A 20,747-nucleotide genomic window follows, 5' to 3' on the forward strand; every position below is an offset into this window, starting at 1 on the left:
TCCCATTAGAATCAAAGAAAATTTGAGTCATCAAGTCTCAGCTCCATATGGGATCTTGGTGACAGTTCAGTTGCTAAGCTACTTTCTGTTCTCTGAGACAGGTGCTTTCCCTCTAAGGCAGATGAACAGCTGGGTCAAGAGGTAACAGATCACATGAGACCACCAATGCAAACACAGAGTACTGAGGTTGTTCTATTACTCCTAGAAATATGTATATGAGAGTCACCATGCCAGGTGGTAGGATTTTACTGGTTTTCCTTTTGGATCCCAACTCACGGCTTACAAGGACAACTGTGTTTGTGACTTTCCTCTTACCCCACTATGTGCTTCTTGGCTTAAGCTGGTTTATAAAACTGGCTTGTGATTTGTCAATCCATGGATCCTACATCTTTGCAGGTGTAGCCTTCTGCCTGCCCTATTCAAGTTCTTGTTGGGATACAGCCTCTGCCCTATGAGCTGAGCATGAAGTTGAGCGGACTCTCTCACTGCTCCGTGTGTCTTCCAACTCTTACAAATTAAGCCTTCATGAATCAGGCAAGTCAGAAGCTAAAGGAAGGTATGGGAATTCCTGGCAAAAGGCCTGGCATGTTCAAAGGTCATGCAGCCCTAAGTGCACAGGGAACATATGGCTGAAATAAGTCAAACCAGAATAAAGGGACTGGAGCTCAAGGAAGAACAGAAATGCTTCAGGGAGGGACAGCAAAGCTCCCAAGCATGGCATTCTTCATTCTGGTGATCTCCTCTAGTCTAAGCCTGTATTCTTGTTTCTTCTGGAAATGTCCTTGCCAGGAAATGGGTAAATTTTTTCCCCATCTCACACAGATCATGATAGGATCAATGGAGCAAGTCTCCCATGTGCTTTTCTTCAGGATTATATTCTGGAGGCCTTTTCTTCAGGGTAAAATCTTTACTGGAGAGATATCTCAGAAGGAATGGTGTCCAATCTGAGTAAAAGAAGGTAAGGGTGAATATTTGAAGATTTGTAAATGAGTCCAATAAAAAAAAACTACTTAGAATCTTTGGTGGAAGAGCTAACACTTTTTTTAAGCTTTCCATGGTAACATGTGGAATGCTTAACTCTATATCCTAGGACAGTAGCATGCTTACAACATATAAATGACTAATTTGTAAAAATACTGAAAGATAGTGGCATATTCATAATGGCCATTTTAATCTTTGATCTCAAGGGAAAAAAGAGACATATTAATACCTTAGGCTCATATGTAGAAATACCATATAGCGATTATTTAACTAAATAACTCACCAAAGTTCAAGGGTGACAACACTTCTAATTTTGAAACCAGAGATCTAGAAAGTTGGACAAGCCAGTCAACCTTACTCTGCCTTGGGTTCTAATTGAGCTAACTTGTGCGAGATGACTAGATAGTATGCACAAAGTGGCATTTATTTCCATGCTGTATGGACTCAACAATTAATATTGAACAGTGTTTTGGAATGGAGAGAGAGATGAATGGAAGGAGTGAAAACAGAAGTCCCTCCAAAAAAATGAATCTTGAAGGAAAAGAAAAAAAAAAGGGTCTTTGGGACTGCTAATTTTGCCTGAACCTGACAACAGGCTATGAATCCAAGAGTGGAACATTTCTCTAAGTCAGTAAGCTCCATCAAGCAAACACACATTGACAACAAGGTTTTCTGCCTTTAATAAATCCATAGAAGAGCCTTCAGCAAACTTGAAGATCTTTTCCAAATCATTTTATACACACACACACACACGCGCGTGCGCGCGCACACACACACACACGCACACACACACCCCTACCCACCATCTTCAAAGCAGTTTCAGAGTATTGCTGGCTACAGCCAACTTTTTCTTTATCTTGACACTGTGGCAATTTATATTAAACAGTTATTCCTATACTAGGATAAACTGTCCTTTGGAAACTCAATGCATTTGCTAATCTAGGAATAATCTGAGGACAAGCCTTTGACTCAGCTTTCAACCAATGAAGGAGAATTATGAGCCCATATGGAGCTTTAATAATGCTTATCCATGAAATAAGCATGAACAGAAAAGACTATTTGGTTATTTCATAATTGTCCACTTAAACTGGATAATATTTCTCATTTTTCCGGGGTGGCGCCATTCTGTAAAAATTTCATTGTTTCAATTTAATCAAGCTAAAGTTGGACAACAAATGAAGACTGTCCTGTTACAACTTAAGAGATTGCTTATTCTTTTACAAACTCATCCATATTTTGGGAAAAACAGCCTTTTTCTCATACTTTATTACACAATTCATTTCCTGATCAGCAGGTTTTAAAGCGAACATTGTCCTTGCATAATGTAAATGAACACCACTGTGAGAAAGAAGAGAACAGCTAGATTGCTTCTCACCATGTGCACAGGGGTTTTAAAAGGCTATTTCAAGGTGTTTTTACATAGATTGTCCCTCCATCTCAAAAGTGACCATGGAGTACATTTAACATTTCCTGGACCTGCGGCTAAAAGCTTTCTGTCTGGACTGTATCGGTCTCAGTGGCACAGCTACTCCAGGACATAGGGTTATGTACTGTTAAAGGCAAGCAGGAGGCAGAAGGCGTATCCAAGGCCACACCAGCTGAGAGAGCCAGGAGCTGAGTCCAAAAAAATGGACTGCATAACCCATTTTTTAAAATCACAAATTCAAATGCCATTCTCTTTAGACTGTTCTCAGGCTAAGACTATTTTTTTCCTTTAAGGTTTTGGTCAAGTCCATTGCACCTGGATGACTCATCCCTTCTGGACAGCGCTGCTGAGCCTTACGCTGGCTTCCATATGCTCACAGTGCACACTGTCTACTTGAGCCAACCATAGCTGCTGCGTGTGTGTTTGCTGCTTTGGAGTTCCATTCTGCACCATTCAGATCCACTCAAACATGGAGACAAGAAACACAACGTCCTCCCCTCTCTGGAAGTCACTGGAGTTCTCTGCCAGCCTTTGCTTCTTACATGTGTTATGGCTACTGACTGCTCCTGTTCCTGGGAACCATCAGCAGCTGGGCAGTGACACACCAACTTCATGGTTTCCTCCTGATAGCAAAGGGCTGACCAGCCTCTTGCATGCCGATTTACTTCTTGTTACTTTCAGAAATGACACTGTTTTTTGGAATGTGAACCTGCACACAGCAGAACTCACAAAGCTTCCCTTTACATTCAATTAAAAAACATAGACAGCTATTTTATTTCATTACCCAGAGTACAACCAAAAAATGTGTTAAAGTATTCTATCTCAAGAGATACATACTTGGAAAGTGATTGATATTAACATGCCAGATCAGCTGATGAGCTGCTGTTCTCTTCTGATAGACACAGAACTTTTTTTTACAGGCTCAAAAATAATATTCTGCTTGTTTTCATTTTTCAGTACTGTACAACTTCATATGAATGTCTGCTAATATATAAGTGATTTCAGAACCCAGAAAGTCACTGCCTCTTTGTAGCCTAAATGTGCACTCTCATGAGGGCATACAAATCCTAAGGATGTTCTTCTCAAGAAATTGAAGGGAAATCCATCTGAGCACATTCATACAGCTTGGAAATTGATGATGTGCACAGAAGTCAGAGAGTCACGGAGTCATGGCGCCAGGGGAGCACCTCAGGGATGTTAGACAGTACCAGTTCTCCAGTACAATACTGGTGGGAGGAGGCAGTTTTGCAATGATGGTTACAAAAGGCATTCACAGGATTAAGAAGATAGAACTGGGCTTTAATCAGCAAACATCTCTCAAAATCTCATCCTTGGTTTCCTAATCATTTCTAAAAGCCGAATGTTTTTCAATTTTCTTAGGAGAAACAGAGAAAGCAAAATACCTGGATATAATAGTAGAGAGAACCAGTACTGTTATTTCCATGATCAGGGTTTCCAGCTAAGCAACCACAAGCATGCACAGCATCAAGACGCACAGAGTGGAACGGCCAGAGCATGCTCCCCACAAAGCAGTTCCTTAGCGCCAGCTGCCCCCTGAAGCAATCAGCGCAGGGTTCACCCCACCACTGGGCCTCGGTGCCAGCCCATGGTCATCCCAGGTAGTGGCAAGCTGCAGTGTGCAGTCAACAACAACACAAACAAGCAACACTCACCTCCGCGATCTTCAGCACCGCACTCCCATTCAGATCAAATGTCGGGGTGTAGGTGATGCACAGTAAAACCTTTCACATGCCAGGAGGGGGGAGATGAGGGAACAAAAACAGAGAAATGAACACTTGCTTCACATGTCACTGTGGAGTCATGTTTCCCCGACTTGCTTAATTGAATGTTTCTTTTTATCCCACCTATAGGCTCTCCAGTTGGAGACAAGGTCGTGCCTGCTAAAATAGAGCCTAGACTTTGAAAAGTGAGGCTGCTCACCTTCTCCCATGGAACGGCTTATTGCAAGACTGGACATTAATGCATTCATTTGATTATTGTAAGAGGGCTATCTGATCATTAAAGAGAGAGAGTTGAGACTTCAAACAACGGTCACATTTGGTGCTAGGAACCACATGTCAATGATCAAGTCATTCACTTGAGATTTGAACTCCAACAATCTGACTCCATGCCTGGAATCACTAGGTCACACTGTCTCCATCTGGTTGTAGATTCAAATGTCACAGTACTTTTCAATTCCCATTCCGTTCCCAAATGCAAATGGGATGAGGGATTCTCTTATGGCATTATTCCTTCTTTTCCTTTCGATAATTCCATCGAGCATGCTGCCTGGGATTTGCGTACTGACGACTGTCACGTTCTCCTTATGCCACAAGCTCGAAAGACCTAGGGTCAATGACAATTTGCAAGATCTCAAGGAGCCATGAAGCATTTACTTTCAATGCAGACTCACTAGAAAACAGATCATTCAAAGTTTATGGCATTCAACTTTGTAGAAAAGTCAGACCCTCCTGTTTCATTTGGCTTCTGGCTTCTGACTTCTGTGCCTGGGAAAAATGGTTGTTAAGTCTGCTTCCTGATTCCAATCACGAAAGTCATGCTTGCACTTGCCTGCCAGTTAACAAGTGTGCCTTGGAGCCCTGCACATTTCCCTGATGGAGGATCCAGATCTAATCAGCTCCCAGAAGTGCAGCAGTGGGAAAGGACACAAGATTTCCTCATGTGTCAGTCTCAGGTGTTTGTTAAGCCACGCCTCACTACATCCTTTCAGAGGAAGCAAATATATGCATCTATTCAACTGAAGAAGGCAAAAAAGACACTTGAACCAAATCTCAGTCCCAAGGTTAGAGACTGACTGTGCACCTGGCCCCTCAGTCCTTTGATCTTTAAGGTGTCAAAAGCTGAGAGTTGATTCCAACTAAAAATCAGCTTAGAACATGACTGCAGGAGCCAGCTGCCATCTGGCCTTATGAGAAATGGGTGCCTTTTGTTTGATGACATTGGAAAGGGAGGATAGAAGGCAGCTAAGGTCAAAGAGGTCCCCAGTTCCTAATCTGGTCTGGGACAGAGTTTCTGTCTTCTAAGCCTCTGTGGTCCCTTGCCCTGAAACCCTCATTTTTGGCTCCATCTGTGGATGTTTCTCATATGTGGTTTTAAAAAACATTTTAATTTATTTTAATAAGCAGAATGAGAAAGAAAGAAAGGAGAGAAAGAGCACCTCTATCTGCTGGTTCACTCTTCAAATGTCCATAGAAGTTGGTGCTGGGCCAGGTCAAAGCTAGGAACTTGGGACTTCATATGGATCTCCCATATGGGTGGCAGGTGCCCAATAACTTAAACCATCACCACCTGCTGTCACCCAGGAAGCTCATTGGCAGGAAGTTGGATCAGAAGAGGAGTAACCAGGACTTGAACTGGCCCTCAGATCTGGGATGGGAATGTCCTTAATGGTGGTTTAACATGACTGCCCCCACCTGCGACTCCTTTGATTGTTAAGTCTCAACTTAAAGGCTACCACCTTAAAGCTTTCTTCAATGACTGGCTCTGAAATAGTCTTTTTACATTTCTTCATTCTACTTGCTGCAGCACAAGCATCCATCGCATCCTTACTTATAATCTTCCCTTTGGATTTTAACATCCCATTGGGTCTCAAAAAATCCCTGGGGCACTATCACATGCTGCCTTCTTACTTTAATTCTTTTGCCATGTCACACAGCTTCCTTTCTTGTTTCTTTATTTCATAAGTTTCAGGGCAAGGAGTAGGAAGGTATGAGAAGATGACAGTGGGGGTCAGTGATCTTAGGGAAGCACTTGGTTTATTGGGTCCTAGGTTTTGTAAATGCTGACAACAAAAACTGGCAACTGGAAACACTTTTCTAAATGAAAATCAACATGGTAAATATTTGTCTGAATTGGTTAATTATTAACATTCTTTATGGATCAAAGATTGGCTTTCTGTCTCCCATTGTTCTCTGTATCACAACAGGTGCACGAGGCGTGGTTCAGAAGCAAGTCTGCAAGGTCTGACCTAGTTTTCTGTGTGTAAGAGCTGCTGTAGGAGAGCAGTGGCTGGACGAAGTGGGAACAGCGTCTATAGGGGAAGTTGAGGTGAGGGTGTGGAGTTGAGAGCTCTTTTGGGAGATTCCAGAGCTGGACCCCTTATGTGAAAAGGAAGAGTAGCAAATGCAGAGGGAAGGTTCCAGTCACATTCACACCAGGGTGCACCAGCACCTCCCATTTGGAAGGTCCCAAAAGAATGGACTTCCACACCTCATGCCCACCAGACAACATCCAAAGATTCCCTAAGCTATACAGAAAAACAACTAAAACCCGAAAAAGAATGAAAAGAAAAGGAAGCATGTTTGTGGCAACAGCTCTATGAACTCAGGCAGTCTGCTGGGTGGAAGGTGCTGCAGGTTCTCCTTAGAGCAGCTGAGCCTGTGCTTGGACCCTGCCATGACTCACAAGCTATATTAAGGGCATGTGTCTAGCTGGGCTGACACAGCAGACAGAAATAACTTATCAAAAATGATAAATGAAGAAACTGTGCATGTTCCCCAGGCCTAGCGAGCATTAATTTACTGGATTAAAACACAGACTGTCTGTGGGAAATGTAAGGCAACAGCGAATTAATTTAAGGCATCTGACTTCCATTGCTTAATGAGAGGGCAGAAAATTGAAGATTCTGAGCATGCTCGCTGTGGAAAACGGGAGTGCCTAAATGTTCAGGGCAATTCCACTGAAAACATCCTTCCCAGGGTCACTAAAGCATATTGGCTACATTAGCTCTGAACAGCAGGAGCATGAGTGATAGTCAGGTCTTGCTATCCAGTTTGTTGACACAACTGTCAGAAATGAGCCAGGAGGAAAATATGGGAGACAGTGAGTGACAAGACCTCTAAGAAAAAGGAAGAAAAGCATTATAATCACTAATAAAAGACTCAATACCCCTCCCTCCCCAAACCACCTTTTTTTTTTTTTTTTTTTTTACAAACATTTCATTGAATGGTTGCTGTGTATGAAAAGCAATGCCTTGATTTAAAATACCTACAGGGGGTTTGCTGCAACACAATGATTCAACTGGCTAATTATTAATTAGCTGATTGGCTAATTGCCTAGTGATCCCTTGCAAGTGCTGGGATCCTATATGGGCACTGGTTTATGCCCTGGCTGCTCCACTTCCCATCCAGCTCCCTGTTTGTGGCCTGGGAAAGCTGTGGAGGATGGCCCAAGGCGTTGGAAACCTCCACTCGTATGGGAGACCTGGAAGAAGCTCCTGGCTCCTGGCTTTGAACCAGTTCAGCTCTGGCCATCGTGGCCACTTGGAGAGTGAACCAGCAAATGAAGATCTTTCTCTCTCCTTTACTGTGTAAATCTGCCTTTCAAATAAAAATAAATCTTTGTGGAAAAAAATGTAGATTCTGGGATAGGCATTTGGTGCATCAAAATAGAAAATAAAACAAGTAAAATCTAAAACTGTATTATAAAATGTATATAAAAACCCTGGTTTAGGGGAAAAACAAGATCAGAATTTTACTGGAAAAGAAACAGTGAAGAATTGGGCCCTAATGATGAGAATCTGAACCGGGAGGGACCGATGGGGCTGGATAATGATGAGATGGACAAAATTACAGCTGTGCTCTTTGGCTGAGAGCACCCTAAATTAAGTCTCTCTTTAGAGCAGATCACAGTCACACCCAGGGTACTGCACTGGGCACACCTTGCCTAGCCAATGACCATGAGAGAGCAGGAGCTGTGACTTCAGAGCCTCCGATGTTTTGGTCGCATGATTGAGCATCAGATTCAATGTTAAATTAGCATGAACATTTACCCATGTCCTTTACTCCTTTTAAAACTCCTCCCCCACCCCAGAAGAATACTTACAGGAATAAATAAATGTTCTAGAAAAGAATAGATTTGGTACATATTCAAGACTATCTTTTTCATAGCCTGCAACTCACAGGGACTGTAACAACATTAAATGAATAAGAAAAATGCAAATAATCCACACTGAAAAGCTCAAATCTTTGGTTGGAGTTTGCACTCCACTATTTGCTACAACACCCCTATCTCCTCATTGTGGATCAGCTCCACTTCGTTCTTTATGTTCTTCCTTTCAGGCTCCCACTGAATTCAAGTCCTTATTTACCAAATGTCTAGCTTCTATGGAATCACAATTTTTCCCATTAAAAAAAGCTCACCTTCTATTGCTGATGCAAGGCTCTGCATAATTGTATTTCAGGGCTGACTGGCCCAAGTGCTTTCACAATAGAGAGAAATCTAATGGTGCTGAAGTCTAGAAGACACAGGAAGACTGAAGGCTGAGTCTGCAAGTCAGGTGACAGATAAAGGGAAGGAGGCACCCAGCCAAGGAAACGTCAAGAGTAAAAACATGCCAGTGTAAAAGCAGAGTTCGGAGGCGAGGCTTGGACCCTCACTGTACATCCATTTACATGTCCTGGGTGAAGTATCTTGCACGTATTATCTTAGAGCCAGCCAGGCCAATAAATCACAACCAAAATGAGATGCACTAGGCCAGAGTGGAAGTCAGAGAGATAGAGCAGATACTTAATAAGGCACAGCTGAAGTGATAGAGACGGACCCAAAGCATGCCATGGGAATAAACTGACAGGGTGCACCACACTAGGGAAGTGACAACAGTGAAAGGCAATGGTCACTGGTGTTTGAAACCTGAGTATGACCTTGCCACCCAGTTCTGGTGGAATCCTCCTAAATTGCAATTCCTAAGTACTATGCAAAGTTTAGGAGATCTTAATAAAATAATGGGCTTCATCCAAAGCGATTTTCACCAAGACACATGATCATCAAGCTCTCTTCAATTGAACATAAGGAAAAGATCCTTAAATGTGCACGTGAAAAAAATCAACTGACATAAAGGAATGCCAATTAAACTCACAGGAGACCTCACAGGAAACTCTACAGGCAAGAAGAGAATGGAGTGACATATTTCAGATTCTAAAAGAAAAAAATTGTCGGCCTAGGATAACATATCCAGCAAAGCTTTCTTTTGTCTTTGAAAATGAAATAAAATGCTTCCACAATAAAGAAAAATTAAAAGGATATGTCTCTTTCAAACCTGCCTCACAAATGATACTTCAAGATGTTCTCTTGACAGAGAAGAGGAATAGCGCCCACCAACACCAAAGGCAAATGCTAAGAATATCCCAGTAAAATGACAACAGAAGACAAAACCAATGAACAACCCATTCCTAAACTGACAGGACCAAAGTACCACCCATACATATTAACCCTGAATGTAAATGGCTTAAGCTCAACCAAACGTCATAGATTAGTAGACTAGATTAAAAACAAAACCCATCTATTTCACCAACAAAAATCAGCGGAAACTATATCTCAGGGGTTTTGTTGTTTTGTTAGTTTCATCTTTTCAAAACACTTTCTTCTGATTAAATTCTTCAGTGATCATACAGTAGCATCATTTTCTTCAAGAAGGTTCTTGATTTTCATTTCTTCAACTACACATTAGTCATTTAGTAGCATGTTATTTAACTTTTTGGTGTTGTTAATTTCTTTTTTCTTCCTGATGTTGATTTTGTTTTGTGGCTTTTCATTTAAGGGGATGTATAGTAGCTGTGTAATGGAGAGTGTCATATCTAGTAACATGCTATTTAACTTCATGGCATTGTAAATTTATATTTTTCTTTCTGTTGTTGATTTTGTATTATGACTTTTCATTTAAGGGGATGTACAGTAGCTGTGAAATGGAGAGTAACATTCAGATGTGAGGATGTAGTGTGGCATGCCTTTCTACTTCCAGACAAAGATGGATTTAAAATGAAGCTTTTTACTATATCCTGACAATAGGATTCTGGACTCTCTGCCATTGTCCATGCTCGCAATGATGGACATAGGATTGTGTATGAAGAACTATACTTTAGTAATGATATAGAGGAACTAGGTGGGGGGGTATTGGGAAGGGGCAAGGGAAATGCCAGGAGCTCATGGAACTGTATCATAAAATGGTAATAATAAACAAAAAATAAAAAAACATGGAAAAAAAGAAAAAACCATGCTTTGGAGAACACATGCTTTGTTCAAGTTGCATACAGTGACACACATAACTCAAGCTCAGAGTGGGCAGAATGTTGAAAAGGTTACTCCTAAGCATTTTGGGGGAGCAGTTTAGACATTTAAGGGACCCTCAAAAAGTTTACAGAAATGCAAATTATGAAAACAATATGTACATTTAAAATCACGTTTGCACCAAAATAAACTTGTAATGTCAGTTTTCCCCTCACTCTTCTGAATCCCTGTGCCCTTTCCACTCCTCATAACAGATTTATAAGCATCTGAGTAGTAAAACTGACCTTTTTACATGTCCTCTTCACCATGTGCACAGTCCATTTCCGGGAGGAATGATGAGGATTGATTCACACTCAATCCTTTCCATGCACTGCCCACATGAAAAATCAACCTCACAAAGTTCTGGTAGGGCCATGCATTGATGCACCTGGCTATGATGTAGCATGTGTGCTCAATGTGGTGATACAGTTACGGAAGTACAGAGGATTAGAATGTTAGAACCGGGTGACATGATTAGCTAAGGCTGGTTTCTGCGGTTATGTAAGGTCGTACATGTTCAGCATGCATACTCCAAAAATCCAAAGTGTTCTGAAATCTGAACTTATTCAACACTGGCAGGATGCTCAAAATGTTTTCAGTTTTGAACTTAATTAGAGATCTTCAACTGCACAGGCTATGCAAATAACCTCACGTACACTGGATAATGGATATTCAAGCTTGTAATACTGCAATTATGGATGACTCAGCTGAGGCAATTAAAATTTGGTAAGCCTCCACTCAGGGGGCCCCACAAACTGGCAGGAGCTCACTCTGGACAGAGAGAAAACCATTTCCACTAACCAAAGAGTATCTCCCATGAGAATTATGGGACATCCCTCCACTTGACACTTCCTGTATGTTCTGCAGAGAACCCAGCTTTTGCACTCTTCATCGTAAATGGTAACATTAATCATTTCTGTCCAGGTTCTGAGTGAGTCCTCTGTCGGATCACTGCAGAGAATTGAGGGGTGAAGCAGCGGTTCAGTGCTGCATAGCAACGGCAGGTGCATGTTTTATCTACCAGTGTGCAGCATTATTCAGGCTTCCAAATGTTTTTACCGGGGTGTTAATATGGGTCAAATGCAGGGCTAGGTTGGGACACACACTGATGATCAAGAAGCCACAATTCTTAATCTTACAGAACTTTTGGTGCAATGACAATTGTAATGAATACTCTGATTGGGAAAATGCCAGTCCTCTGTGAGGATGGATATGTGCTAACATATATTATTCTAGCTGTAATGCTGCACTCATTTCATGGAACTCCAAACTTAACATGCTGAGATTATATATATATATAATATATATACATAACGTAGATAATTATATATTATTATATTATATATCATAAATTACACATATTATTTATTAAATTATATCATATATTATCTCATATATACTAATATTATATTGCAACATATATCATATATGATCATATAACATAATCTATATTATAAATTAAGACATAGCATAAATCAATAAATTGTATATTATATATTATATATTATGTATTATATAATTCTCCAATCAATTTAACATGAAGGAGAAGCTAGGCATACTATCTAAAAGAGCTGATTTGGGAGTCAATTTAGCCCATCATATTTGGGTAGACACGGATCATACTGAATGAACAAGTACATCTTCTTGAACTATTATCTTTATTTTAACTTAGGACTAGCACCATGGCATTATGGCAGCCTCCACCTTCAGTCCTGGCATTCCATACAGCAATGGTTTAAGTCCCAGCTGCTCCACTTTTAACCCACATCCCTGCTAATGTGCCTGGGAAAGCAGAGGAGGATGGCTCAAGTCCTTGGGCCCCTGTGTCCGTACAGGAAACCTAGAAGAAGTTCCCAGCTCCTGGCTTTGCACCAGGCCAACTGCAGCTATTGAAGCTATTTGGTTCAGGGGAGGGAATGAATGAGTGGATGAAAGATCTTTTTGTCTCTCCTTTTTCTGTAAAACAGCCTTCCAAATAAAAATGCAATTAAATAAAATTATCTTAATGCATGCATAAGTAATTCCTGGGAGAGATTTTTTTTCAAAGTGCTCCGTGTCACTTGTCAATCAAATTGAAATAAATTATTAAGCTCAAGAAAACAAGGAAAAGTGTAAGTACAGCCTCCAGGCCTCACGCTTTCCTGAAGCTTGGGGGAAACCCTCAATACCACATGCATTTGAATCCTGACTCCTGGTTCTCCCAAGAATTTAGCTTTGTTACTTGACAATAATTTCCTTCTGTGCTCTCCTGTACATTGGCTTGAAATTTTATAAAATGTAAAAATCATTGCGTAATTCCTCTCCATACAAAGATTCCAGTCCTTTTTTTCACTCTGTTGGATTTGGCACCAACAAGGACAGAAAGCTCAGTAGCAGGCATGGGACTGCTGAATGCCAAATGCCTTCCTGTGGGTAGTGGGGATTACTGGATTTTCATACTCACATGGAGTCTGAATGGAGTTTGAATTATTACAGAGTCTTGATTATTAAAGGTGGGCCCTGACCACAAAGCAGAACCAGAGTCTTTCCCTCAAGGTCCATGCACAAACCAAGCAGGCTCAGCCACTGAGGTGGTGATGCTCATAGGAAAAGATGTAAAAATGCTAATTTTAACAAATTGAACTAATTCACTTGAAAAAAATAAATTACTCATAACCCTTTTATATTTTCTTCTCCTTGGAAAACTTTCATAACTGTTACTTGCACAAGGTCTTATGAACATACTTAAAAGAGGAATTATTTATTTGAAATGCAAAAGGACAGAAAGAGAGAGAATTTCCATTACCTTGTTCACTATCCAAATGGCCACAAAGACCAGGACTATCTGGGTGAAGTCGAAACCAGGAGCCTTGAACTCCCTCTGAGTCTTCCATGTGGGTACAGGGACCCAAGCACTTGAGCCACCCTCCACTGCTTTCATGGGCAAATTAACAAGGAGCTGGATTGGAAGTGGAGCAGCTAGCACTGAAACTATCACCCATATAGTATGCCAGCACTGTAAGTTGCAACTTAACCTACTACAATACAGCATGGCTCCATGACTGTACCTGTAACAATTTCAGCTTCTAAGCTTCACATATTGAACGGCCTCCCAATATTAGTTACAGAAGCCATTGTGATTACCAAAATTCAAAACTGCTCAAATCCCTGTATTTGCAATACAGCGTATGCACAATCTCCCTCCATCCTTTAGATCATCTTTAGATACTTGTAATGCCTAATACAATGTAAATACTATATAAAAAGCTGTCACACTCTACTTCTTAGGGAATAACAATAATAATAAAACTACAGATGTTGAAACACATGCAATTTTTCTCTGAATGTTTTTGTTCCAAGGGAAGTTGAGTCCATGGATGATAATCCAAAGACCTGAGGGCCACCTGGATATAAAAAATTACTAAAAGAAACCACATCAGCCTTACTAGGTCTTTAAATATGGCAAGCAGTTAACTTTTCAATTACATAATCATTTAAATTGTACTTTAAGGAATAAATATAGCCATGTGGCAAATGCTCAGGATTGAGTTAAGTGAAAAGAAACAAAATCTATAAATACCAAATAGGCATAATTATGAACACTCAAATAGATTTTTTTTAAAAAAGGACATATTTTTTATTGGAAAGGTATAGTTACAGAGACAGGGAGATAGATTTTCCATCCACTTGTTCACTCCTCAAGTGGCCATAATGGCCAGAGCTGAGCTGGTCTGAAGCCAGGACAAAGAGCTTCTTCTGGGCCTCCCACATGGGTGAAGGGTTCCAAGGCTTTGGGCCATCCTCTACTGCTTTCCCAGCTCACAAGCAGGGAGCTGGATGGCAAGTGGAGAAGCCGGTACATGAACCAGTGTCCATTTGGGATCACAGCATTTGCAAGTCGAGAATTTAGCCGCTGAGTCATTGTGCATGGTCCCCAAATAGATTTGACCAGAAATATCAAATGTAACAATAAGAGTTACAGTTAACTGGAGAATGCCCATAATATTTTACTATTCATATTTCTTCATTTCGATCAGATACAAGAGATTGAAAAACATTTCTCTCTCTGCTAAATTAGCCTCTAAAGACCCTTCATTCAATCACTAATTCTGATCACAAGGCCTTTAGTCTTTTTGGATTCCTCTTGTCCACCTGCTCACTGCCCACACCACTGTCAGTCACCATCTGTTGCTGATTTTGTCTATGCAAATCAGCTCAGTGTCCTTGGTGGGGCACTTTGCTGCACTCACTCCTTCCTGCTGCCACAAACTCAGGGCCCTAGGACCTCTTTCCTAGGCAGCTATCATGAGCCACTTTACCGAGGCCTCTAACTTGGTTCTGCTAATTCCCAAATCACCCTGTAAAGTCCTCCTTCCACGCCTGCCATCATAGTCTCATACCTTGAAGTGCCTCTTTTAGTTTCTGTTACTCTGACCAAATATCCTAAAATCTGCAGTTTCTCTTTGTGGCTCGCCATCTACTTTCCCTCATTAATCCTACTTCACATCCATGATTTTCCATCACTGAGAACTTTCTCTCTCTCTCTCTCTCTCTCTCTCTCTCTCTCTCTCTCTGAAGAATCCCTTCCCTTCCCAATATCATTCTCTGTGTCCCACCCACCTTTTCAAGTTCAACCCAGATAGGATCTCCTCCTTGTAGTATTTGTCTCCCTGGCAGAAGGACTGGAGGGCAGTGGCTCCTTCTGAACATTCCTAATGAATTTCTCTTATGAAACAACTTCCTCAGTGACCAGGAGTGTTGGAAACTGTGCCTCCTTAGCTCTTTCCTCCTAGATGGTAACTTTTTGTTTTTGAATCTTTGCTTTTCATCCCACTTGGTAAAAAATCACATTACCGAGCAAAACAATGAAAATAAAATTTAAAGATGACAAATTTAAATGTGCTTCAAGTTATCTTTCTAGTTTAACTTGTGGCAAGCTTGTTTAACTTATTCTCGCAGTTGGAGTTTGATGAAGTCAAATGTCATGTGTATGTTCCAGTTAACACCCTTTCTTTTCCTTTTCCCTTTCCCTCCCACCTTCTCTTCTACTGGGACATCAGCTCATATTGTTTCTTGCCCTTATACACAAAGCACTTTTGGTAATTTTACACTTGATGCTTACAGGTAAAATGAACCAAGCCTCTTGATATAAAGGTTTTAAAAGGCTAGCACAAACTTGAATCTCTCTCTAAATGAAATATCTAGTAATTATAAAGATATCATAGATAATCCAAATCATATCAACTGTTTCTATTAAGATAGAACAGAGCTTATGGACTCAGCTGAATAATGGAATGTTATCCAAAGACTTGTGGAGTCAGAGCTAATTGCTAATATCTTAAATGTATCCAGGCAAACAACTGAGGTGTAGAAATTTAGAAACTATATTTTAAATGTGAAGGCAGTGACTCAACAGGAGTAAATATGAAGTCTTTCTTTAGGAATCAGAATGAGTACACCTGCTCTTTTCTATTACCATGGAAGAAAACCATCTTTTTTTTTTTTAGGCTAGAAAGAAGAGCATTAGAGAAATAAAAAGAAATTAGGCAAAGAATCTTATAAAGTCATGGTTATCAATAATATCATTGCTCATAATCTGAGCTCAGACATTTTATTTAGGATGTACTCTAGTCCTAAGATGTAGGCAGCAATGCTACTCATATTATTGTTAATTAGAAAACTGAAATACAAATTATTTCTCAAAGTTGCCAGGTCCTATAGCTTCAGAAGTCATACTTTTAGTACTCGGCTACAAAGCACTGGAAAGAAATCCCAACACAGGGTCCATGAACTATTTCATAGGACAGATGCACAATGCTGTTGTCTCATTGTGGCAGACCCACCTCCGTGCATTGAGATGTATCTACTGCAAGAGATTCCCAGTGTCTCATTGTTTCACTGATTTTCAGAAGCTACCCTGACCAAGCAGCTGACTCAAAGCCTCAGTCTAGACCGTTGCCTCCTCCACCTCTCCAGAACTACACAACAAAAGCCAAGATCAACCCTCAGGCCATCTGCAAGGTCTTCCCAGAAAAATCTAAATGGTGGACAAAGTAATTCTGCTACTAACAAATGCTTAAGTCTGGTCAAGTAACTTAACTACACTAATTCACCCAAGGATTTGTGAACACAGGTGATGTCAACTTTGTACTACCAATGTGCATTGATATTTTACATTTTTGAGCTCATACCAATTATTCTCTGAAATCACAGCTATTTTTCTTTGGTTTGGTGTTCGCCCTGCTGGGCCACTGAAAACTCTCCCACATGTGTTCCCTTCTCTGTGTTAGGCAGTAACTAAACTCACAAGTAATTAGGCAGCCATGTGCCAGATGCTCTGCTAGGTGCAAAAGGGACACAAATAATACTTCTCATTAGTTTTTACTTACTACATAGTGGAAATTTCCAGGCAGGTCTGTGACAAGAATTTAGAAATAACAATTTGGAGAGATTACAATGTGCTATTTCCCAAATAGGCCACTGCAGGGACGCTGCTGAGCCTTCACCAATCTTGTACCACCTTGAATATAATTTTACCACTTCTTTCTGAGAAAAGCATGGTGTTAAAACCAAACATGAGGCAGGAGGTGGCAAAAGATGACATGCCAACTCCCTCTGGCTGAAGAAAATAAACAAGACTCTGATTTTTACTTAGGAAACGCCATGACACATGGCCATCTCTCAACACTATCATTTTTGTTTCAACAGCAGCAGCCTAGGCACAGGTTGCTCAAAATAAAGACTACACTTCCTGGCATTCCTTGTAATGGAGTGTTGTCATTTGACTGGATTCCGGCCCATGGGATATAAGCAGAAACATCCTCCTTTTCATTTCTGGTTGTCTGGAATGTGGACGCATTTATTGACTGGGAATAGGGAACTTCTGTGTCCCACAAAGTGGAGAAGACATATCCAATAATTTCCGGTTACATGGTTCAGCCAATTCTAGCTTAAGTTTATGTGAAAGGAAACCAAAATTTTGCCATCTTTTAGCTGAAATGAACCCTAATACTGAAATCCTTTCTTCCCCATCTGCAATTCTACATCTCTCCTTGCCTATCTGATTCTTCCTTGCGCTTTACATCTTTTTTCACTTTAAAAGTTACTCTAGCAGGACAGCCTTTACCTATCCTCCATCAGGATCTGGTATTCATGCAATTCCATGATTGGTGTTCCCACATTCTATGTATATTTATGCACCTCATTGATCAAACATCTGTCACAAGCCTCCAATAGATTGTGTTTGTATTTGGTTTTCCTCACCAAGGACCTTTTGTACCCAGTACAGTGCATGGCACCCAGGAAGCAATCAACAATTTTATGAATAAATAAAGTATTAAAATAACTGGAGGATTTTCCTACTCTATGAGGAAGTCTGGCATATCCAAAGTAAATAAGGCATGCTTAACAAACATGATGGAGAGAAAGTTTTGGATACTTTGAGTGGTTTTCTAATGTATTCAAATGTCATTACACTTGGAAATGAAGATTTTTTAAAAAACTGATAGACATGAAAATCTCTTGATCTTAAGAATCAAGCATAAACCATTCAAAGAAAAAAATCACATTTCTAGGTTTGCTTTGTTTACTCTGATTTTTAGAATTAATTCACTGTTCAAGGCATCAGATCAAAAGTTGCAAGAACATGGAAGAAAAACAGAATTAAGTTTCCCAAGAGTTAATGGGGAACATCCATCATTAAAAACTATGCATGACACTGGTGAGATGGCTCAATTTGCTAATTCTCTGCTTGCAAGCACCAGCATCCCATGTGGGCACTGTTTTGTGCCCCAGCTGTTCCACTTCCTATTCAGCTCCCTGCTTGTGGCCTGGGAAAGCAGTATAGCATGCCCAAAGCCTTGGAATCTTGCACCTTGGGAGACGCAGAAGATGATCCTGGCTCTTAGGTAGGCTCCTAGCTTCGGATAGGCTTAGCTACAACCATTGCAGCCACCTGGGGAGTGAACCAGTAGATGGAAGATATTTTTGTCTCCTCTCTCTGTAAATCTACCTTTCCAATAAAAGTAAATAAATGTGTCAAAAAAAAAAAACTATTCATGGACTTCAAATTTTTGGACCAAAATAAATTTATCTTAATTCCATATCACAAAGTTTTAAGAAAATGATGCATTTATTTGAAAGGTAGAATAACAGGGAGAGAACAAAATCTTTTATTCACTTGTTCTCTTCCCCAAATAGCCATAACAGCCATGGCTGGGTCAAACTAGGAACTTGGAATTTTATCCAGAAACCCCATGTGAAGATACCATTAACCAGTGCCTTTCCAGCAAGAGGCTGAATCAACAGCATAGTACTCAGAACTCCAAATGACACTTGGAGACGCAGATGTTTCAAACAGTATGTTAACCTACTGCACTACTACATTTGGCCTCTACAAATTTTCTGAAGTGTTCTGGGTCATCAATGTATCTGAAATGTAGAAAAATGATCACCACCATTGCCTTAGCAGTAGTATGCAAACAGAGGGATGTGTGAGAGTCACTGACTTGGCAGTACCGCATGTCTTAGTCACCTCCCTGCATCTGCTGCACAAGCATGTAAGTCTGTTAACTCTTTCTCCAGCAATGGTGTTTTCATAAGCTGAACATCTGTGTAGGACATTGTGATGCAGTGAGCTAAGGTACCCCTTGGAATGCTCATATCCCATACTGGATGCCAGTTTAGGTCCTGGAGACTTGGCTTCCATATTCTACTTCCTGCTCATGGATCCTGGCAGGCAGTAGATGATGGATCAGTTGCTGGAATCCCTGGCACCGAGGTGGAATGCCAAGATGGAGTTCCCAGTTCCTGGGTTCAGCCTGGCCCAGCCCTGGGTGTTGGATTCATCTGGGAAGTGAACCAGTGGATGGAACATCTCTCTATTGTTGTCACTTTGCCTTTCAAGTAGATAGAAATAAACTTTTTTTAAAAACTGCTGCAAAGTTTCCAAGTGTCTCAATGATAGTAGGGTAGGGATTTTTTTGCCTGTTAGAAGAGGAAATGAGAGGAGAGAAATTAGCCACCTCACCCTCAAACATCCCTAATAGTCATTCTTCTCCTCTGTTAGGAATGTGTTATTATAGATGACCAAATGCCCAGAGTGGAAAATATCAAAACCAAACATTTGGATAAATTTCCCATGTATTAAGAGGGGACTTTATTTTACTAATTTTATTTATCTAATTTTTGAGAGCAAGAGAGGCAGAGCTCCCATTTGATAGTTCTCTTTGCAAGTGCTATAATGGGAACCAGGATTTGACCCAAGTCTCCCACATGTGCAACAACAGCCTGATTACTTGAACCGTCACTACTGCCTCCTTCCCTCCACAGGGATTTTAAGGGATTAAAAGGGAGCAGAGCTGGTACTCAAACCCAGACACTCCTATAATGGATGGGATGTCCTAAGTAGCATCCTAACCACTGTGCCAAATGTCTACCTGAATGAGGAATTCTGAAAGGTCCTTCCACTTAGCCTATTTCTTCCTCCTATATTAAGGTTCTGACTACGGTGATCATATTCCTATGCAATTTAAAAGCACATTTCTTTCCATTTTGTAATATCAGTTTTAAGCGGACACCCTGCAGCTAGGATTATAACCCTCACAGAGGGTGAACATTTTGTCTGTGAGTTGCTTGCCTTTGTACAAGAGTATGCCAACATGTTTTTGTAAAATGAAATTCAAATACAGGTTTACACCTGTGCAAAAATGTTTTTAAATCCATGTAGTTTTTTGCATAATATATATTCCCCATGAACTTTCTGAATGCCACTTCTACTTTCTGTAGCCACCTGCTGAGTTTTTGACACACAAATAACATTTTCTACATCACACACAAACCAGAGCAATTAGCTAATTTGGAAAAACTAGAATTTATTTGATTCAGTTCTTCATATTTGAATCTATCTCATAGAACCAGTGAGGGAGTGTCATCACCATTAGGAAATCCAGCAACCATACAAGACAATGAACCATGTCAGCATACTTTCATTTGCCTGTGACTTTATGATTCTGTTCAATTGTTGATACAATAGGTAGTGTTGACTACCACTGGCAAGTCTTTCAGGATTTAGTCAATAGGCTCTGAGTGAAGAGAATAGGTTTGGCCTCAAGCAGACGTGATGTATCGTACATTCAGACCTTGTCAGTCACTGGCTGGGTGATCCTGGTCTATAACAGAGTGTCTGACACACCATCAGTATTAAATAATCATTCCCTGTCATTTCACCCTGAAAAACTGCAGAGCATTCTACCAGCATTCATTTCTATGATCTAAGGACGCACGGAAAAGAAGTCAT

At 40.5% G+C, this 20,747-nt stretch overlaps 1 protein-coding gene across 1 annotated transcript in view; it reads right to left on the bottom strand.

Moving 5' to 3' along the window:
• The window catches only part of ARFGEF3 (ARFGEF family member 3), a 172,907-nt gene that overhangs the window by 88,749 nt on the left and 63,411 nt on the right, over positions 1-20,747 (bottom strand). Inside the window, exon 5 of the mRNA XM_004587269.3 lies at positions 4,081-4,149. Within this exon, the coding sequence (XP_004587326.2) occupies positions 4,081-4,149 (69 nt within the window). The remainder of the gene's footprint in view (positions 1-4,080; positions 4,150-20,747) is intronic.

This window comes from Ochotona princeps, chromosome 1 (genome assembly GCF_030435755.1).
Source record: "Ochotona princeps isolate mOchPri1 chromosome 1, mOchPri1.hap1, whole genome shotgun sequence".
Taxonomy (NCBI): Eukaryota; Metazoa; Chordata; class Mammalia; order Lagomorpha; family Ochotonidae; genus Ochotona; species Ochotona princeps.